The sequence below is a fragment of a genome, unplaced genomic scaffold, assembly GCF_019419815.1.
Source record: "Pyrus x bretschneideri cultivar Hongxiangsu unplaced genomic scaffold, Pyrus_bretschneideri_v1 Contig26, whole genome shotgun sequence".
In the NCBI taxonomy this organism is placed as follows: Eukaryota; Viridiplantae; Streptophyta; class Magnoliopsida; order Rosales; family Rosaceae; genus Pyrus; species Pyrus x bretschneideri.
Window position 1 is genome coordinate 2,925,687 of NW_025999568.1, and position 5,787 is coordinate 2,931,473.

General features: G+C 38.1%; 1 protein-coding gene across 1 annotated transcript; it reads left to right on the forward strand.

The window, feature by feature from the left end:
- Positions 1–3,636, forward strand: LOC103944868 (ras-related protein Rab7-like). Its single transcript, XM_009355346.3, has 7 exons — positions 1–200; positions 516–542; positions 668–767; positions 1,615–1,761; positions 1,847–1,927; positions 2,039–2,184; positions 3,381–3,636. The coding sequence occupies exons 1-7, from the start codon at positions 148–150 to the stop codon at positions 3,448–3,450; spliced, it is 624 nt and encodes a 207-aa protein (XP_009353621.2). The 5' UTR covers positions 1–147; the 3' UTR covers positions 3,451–3,636.
- The last annotated feature ends 2,151 nt before the right edge of the window (positions 3,637–5,787 follow it).

Genomic DNA, 5,787 nt, shown 5'->3' on the forward strand with positions numbered 1-5,787 from the left:
GGGAATGGGATCGTTGTCCAGCCAGTCCGAAACGCCAATACCAAGCTCCAGAAAGAATATCCCCTCTCTCTCGCTCTCTGAAATTTTCAAACACCAAATTCGAAGTTCGAAAAATTTCCCTATCTTGAATCCTGTGATCCATCATCCATGGCTTCTCGTAGGCGCATGCTTCTAAAGGTCATTATCCTCGGCGACAGCGGGTAAGCTCGCTTTTAAGTATTACAAAACTTGTTCGTTATTTTTCTAAAAGTTTCATAATTATTTGTTTTCTGAGAAAATGGAGGAATTTGATGAAAAGACCGGGAAAAGTTATAAATCTTGTGTCTGGTTTTATACAATTGAAAACGCATCCTGATCAACTTGTTGCATGTTTTGATAAGATTGGATGTAAATTTTCTGAATTTTTTTTTTAATTTTTCTTGTAATTAATTCCAGAATTTAGGCAATTATTTGGTAATGTTAACAGTGTGTTTCTATGCCGATACCTGTTTGCTGATTTGTTTGTTATTTGGCAGGGTCGGGAAGACTTCACTGATGAATCAGTACTCTCCACAACCTTAGATCATGGATTTTATTTTTATTTTTAACTTTTTTCAGATTTGGATTTACAATTTTACATTTGTTGGTTTTGTAATTGATTGTTTGTATTTTGATTTTCGAATTGTAGGTATGTGAATCGTAAGTTTAGCAATCAGTACAAGGCGACAATTGGAGCCGATTTTCTGACCAAGGAGGTTCAATTTGAGGATAGATTGTTCACTCTGCAGGTTAGAGATATCTCAGCATTCGTATTCGTATTGAATGAAACTAAAATACCATATGATGCAATGAATATTTGAACAATCATGCTTGGTACCTGTAACTCTGATCCCTAATTGGTTAACTGCCTGAACTCGTTGTCAATTGGGTTATGTTCTCTCTGAGATATTTTGTTCTCTGATCCAAAAACCTATTTGTTGCTTTTGTAAATATCAATTTTTTTTGGTTAGGATTGTAATTCTCATTCAAAAGTTGTTTGTTTTCATTTGGCTAATAGTGTCTGAAATTGATAAAAGCATAGATTTCACCTTCCGTTCTCTTTTTCTCTTTTCTTTTTGAAACACTTTTATTTAAGTACCTTCACATCCATCACTACATTTAAGTCAGTCTTCCCCTTTCACCATCAATGCCAAGGCGGTAATTAGTCGAAACTTTCTCTTGACACCGAAACCCCATAATAATTTGCTGACTGTATACAAGTATCTCTAAGCTGTGCAGTGTCCACTAAAGAAAAAAAAATATCTTGATCTTGAGAATTAAAAAAAAATTAAAGTCTGAATCTTCAATTTGGAATTTGTTCTCCCCTTGGTGCATTAAAGTAGATACTGACCACATCTTACAACAGCAACTATATACAACAAATTATTATAGAAAGAAACAGATTTGCTTCCTGTTTGAGATTATGATCTATCTAATTTGAAGTATTGACACCCTATCTATCACACTCAGCATGTAATGGGAAGTGATATGAAGCAAATATTGATGCGAACGTCATGAAATCATTTGTACGAGAAAATGTCGATATACATGCACTTTTATATTAGATGGGTTTACACCTCTTATTCATGTTTACAGATCTGGGATACCGCTGGTCAAGAAAGGTTTCAGAGTCTTGGTGTGGCGTTCTATCGTGGTGCAGATTGCTGTGTTCTTGTGTACGATGTGAATGTCATGAAATCATTTGATAATCTTAATAACTGGAGGGAAGAATTTCTGATTCAGGTAATTACTATTTGATTATCTTCCTAGATAGTCACATATATTGAGGTATTGACTGCTAGTTACGTTGTGTGGATTTGATGTTTAGGCCAGTCCTTCTGACCCTGAGAACTTCCCATTTGTTGTATTGGGAAACAAGATCGACGTTGATGGCGGAAATAGTCGAGTGGTAAGTTATCTAGATTCTAGAGTATGGAGGCTCTATGTTGTTCTAGGACGTGTGACATCGGTTGTTTCTCTCTTATAGCGTGTGCATATGGTTCTACTCTTTTGGCTGCAGGTGTCTGAAAAGAAAGCAAAGGCCTGGTGTGCTTCCAAGGGAAACATACCATACTTTGAGACTTCTGCAAAAGAGGGCTTCAATGTAGATGATGCCTTCCAGTGTATAGCCAAAAACGCACTGAAGAATGAACCTGAAGAAGAAATGTAAGTAGTGTTCGCATAGCTGATTTATCATTTTGTTTTTCAGTCACTTTTCCCCAAAAATTTCTTCTTTTTTAGCTTTGAATTTAGTCCCTCGCCAATTATTTTAGGAAATATTTTATACATCCGGGGCCATAATTTGAGATAATTATCTGAATAGGCGAAGACAATTCTATTGTTGATCAATTTAGAGTAATTGGACAACAAAATTTGTTTACCACTCAATTAATTTCCATCACATCTTGATGGTATGTATAGAAAGCAATTATCTTCCTATTTATTCCTGTCCCGTAACAAGTTGATATATATACCCACTTTTAAAAAGGAGGAGAAGTACCTCTTGCTTGTAGTTGCTTTTTAGTAATTATAGTCAAGTGGGATTCCCTCTCCTTTTTAATAAAAGGGTTCTTGCATTCAACTCTTGGAGATATGAGATTTATGGAGATCGATTAACGCACTTTTGCCAGTTGAGGGAGCATTTTGCTCATCACCTTAACCCAAGGTGTATGATCACCACCTCTCTCAAATTTTAAGAGAGGTGGGGAGCATGCACCATGAGCTAAAGTGGTGAGAAAACAATGCTCCCATTAATTAAGTTATCATTTTAACAAGCATGATTAATGTACTTAGCATTGAGCAAGTTCTTTTTACAGATAATATAATTTTCATTTGTAAGGAGTCTATGGGATTACATTTTTAACAGAGCGAAAATGAACCCAAGGAGTGTAAAACAGAACTTCTCTGTTAGAGTTCCATCGTATAAAATTCTCTGTTTAAAAATCTTATGTGTGTGTGTAACGAAAAGGCAACTGGTCTTAAAAGCTGGTTCCCTTTATCTCTATGGTTTCTGGACAAGAATCCTCTCCATTTTAACTTGAAATGGGGAAGAACGGGTCTTTAATATTAGCTGTCCGGTCAATAGTGTGGTACTGCAAAAATCATGAAAGTCACATTACTTGAAAAATTATTGCAGAATGGTTCGGGATTTGATTGCACAGCTATTATAAAAGAACTGGATATGTGTCCAACCAGAGAAAAAAATTGTGATTTCAGTTCCATTTTTCTGCATAATGTGAAACTCGGGATCTGATTTCAAAAGTCCTAAAACTCATGAACTTCCCTCGTCGCATTTTTCTTTTCCACATAATGTGAATATAAATTAATTGAATACTTGTGGATTTTGTTTGTGGATGATGAAGATACCTTCCGGACACAATCGATGTTGGTGGCGGAGGGAGGCAGCAAAGATCTACCGGCTGTGAATGTTGAAGGAGTTATTGAATGGACTTTTTGCTTTGTGGAAGGCAGAATGGAGTTCTTGTCAATGAAGACTCAGTTGATTATTTAGGGAAAGGTTGCAAAGTTTTATTTGTATTATAAATGAATGGGAAGAGTCATATTTGTTTACTTTGTATTTTGTTTTTGTTTATATTAATGATTGAATTTTCCTTTTCATTTGTTTCATCATTTACTAGAGCTGTTTGAAATACAATGTCAACATATATTTAATGAGGTCATACTTTGCACACAAACTAAAAGCTAACTACGTTTCATACTCTCCAGATTTGAGATGATTTTTTCGGTGAGTATTTAACCTAAGACCTCCCGCTTACAAATGAAGAGGTATACCATTAGACCATAGTACTAAGTAGCCAATATTAATTCTTTAACGTGTAGTATGAGAAAACTAAAGCTTCATGACCTATATTTGAATAGTAGTGTTATTCTCACACTTATTGTTATTTCTCACATATCCATCTTCATTCTTGACCGCTGAATTCGATGAATTGAAGAAGATTAATGGCCAAAACAACACTATCCTTTTTCAAACGAGAGACTTTGGATGCGGTCTCTAGCCACTAATACTCTTGATTAAAACATTAGTGGTTTTTAATTTATGATCAAAGTCCTTTGACTTTATACACCTCAACATATTAGTGTTAATATATTTCTATGTTTGCAAAAAAACTTGTGATTTTATAGTATCTAAAATCTCACATCTAATGAGCTATAATAAAAAACGGCCAACAAAAAATGTGATTTATATTTTAAATTTTGGTTGAATAAAATCAATATAACAATATAATTCCTTTTGAAACACACACACACACAGTGACATCCCACATCGTTCAGGGGAGTGATTCTTATATGTATATTCCCATCCCTACCTCGCACGAGGCCTTTTGGGAGCTCACTGGCTTCAGGTTCCATGGGAACTCCGAAGTTAAGCGAGTAGCGCGCGAGAGCATTCCCAGGATGGGTGACCCATAGGGAAGTTCTCGTGTGAGTTCCAGAAACAAAATCGTGGTACGGTGGTGGAGCAGGCTCGGGAAGTGGTTTCCCCCAGCCCGGGATATGATAAGACCAAAATCAGGGCATGCTGGTCGTCACGATTTTTTTTCTGGGAACTCACACGAAAACTTCCCGATAGGTCACCCATCCTGGGAATGCTCTCGCGCGCTACTCGCTTAACTTCGGAGTTCCCATAGAACCCGAAGCCAGTGAGCTTCCAAAAGGCCTCATGCGAGGTAGGGATGGGAATATACATATGTTGACTCTAAAAATTACAAAACCTACGTGGCGCGCAGGCCGAGTAACTAATAAGCTAAATACGTCCTTCGGTTGAATGCGGGGCGTGCCAACTCGTCGGCCAAGCTCGGCCGAGGAGTAAAATTTGATGATGTCGCGTTGAGCGCTGTTGACTTCTGTATCTTGCGATTGCGACCGAGGAAGGAACGCTCTCGGTCTCTGGGTTCTATAGCCTGAAGACAAGGCCACTAATTCTACGGAGTTCACAAATCGTCGGAGCCTGATTCGGTCACTGTGATTATATTCGTAAGAGTATAAGTACGCCGAATCGAGACCAAACTATATGGGCACAGGTACTCAAATATTATATATGTCTTGATGGTAAACGTAGTTCGGCCGTTAGAATGCCGAACCCTGAAACTTACTTGCGAGTATCCAATCATAAAATCACTCGGCGTTCAATGCACCGAGCAATGCAATTCGTAACACCCAACTATGCCGAAAAGGCTAGTAAGATGACCCCTACCAACAAGGGTTCGAAAACCCTTCTCGGTCAAGACTTAGATAGATAATCGGTCGACCTCGACGCAGTGCTGTTTATCCAAACTGAAGGTGCTTCTCGGTCGGCTGATTCTGCAGCAGCAGTGCTATTTATCCAAACTGAAGGTGCTCGCCGGGTGCTTCCACAGTGCTGTTTATCCAAACTGAAGGTGTGTCGGCAGGAAAAGAAAAGGAAAAATCTCAAGATGTTTGAGAGGTTTTGCGCAGGGCAATTGTATGCTGATTTTGAAGGGGCTTTCTATTACGTGATTTCTTGTATTTATAGCATCCCATTCCTTGAGACCAATTCGCATTCTGATTTGGATTGGGAGTCCTTGTCCCGTTTCACCTCTAACTCGAACAAACCTACTCCTACTGGGATTCTGAATTTTCCTTCCTTTTGAAGCTTTATTCCTTGCCGGTCGAGAATCCTGGTTGCACCAGGACTTTCTTGCCCTTTTTTATTTATCCGGACTACTTAGGATAGGATTTGGCCGACCCAGCCAACTGGCCAGGGATTTATTATTCGGCCCATAG

What these genes read in the sequence shown, in the direction of transcription:
- LOC103944868 (XM_009355346.3), top strand. Translation starts at nt 148, where the DNA reads ATGGCTTCTCGTAGGCGCATGCTTCTAAAGGTCATTATCCTCGGCGAC. An exon ending in AAGACTTCACTGATGAATCA is followed by an intron (nt 543 to 667) that starts GTACTCTCCACA and finishes TTCGAATTGTAG; the next exon opens with GTATGTGAATCGTAAGTTTA. An exon ending in ATAGATTGTTCACTCTGCAG is followed by an intron (nt 768 to 1,614) that starts GTTAGAGATATC and finishes TCATGTTTACAG; the next exon opens with ATCTGGGATACCGCTGGTCA.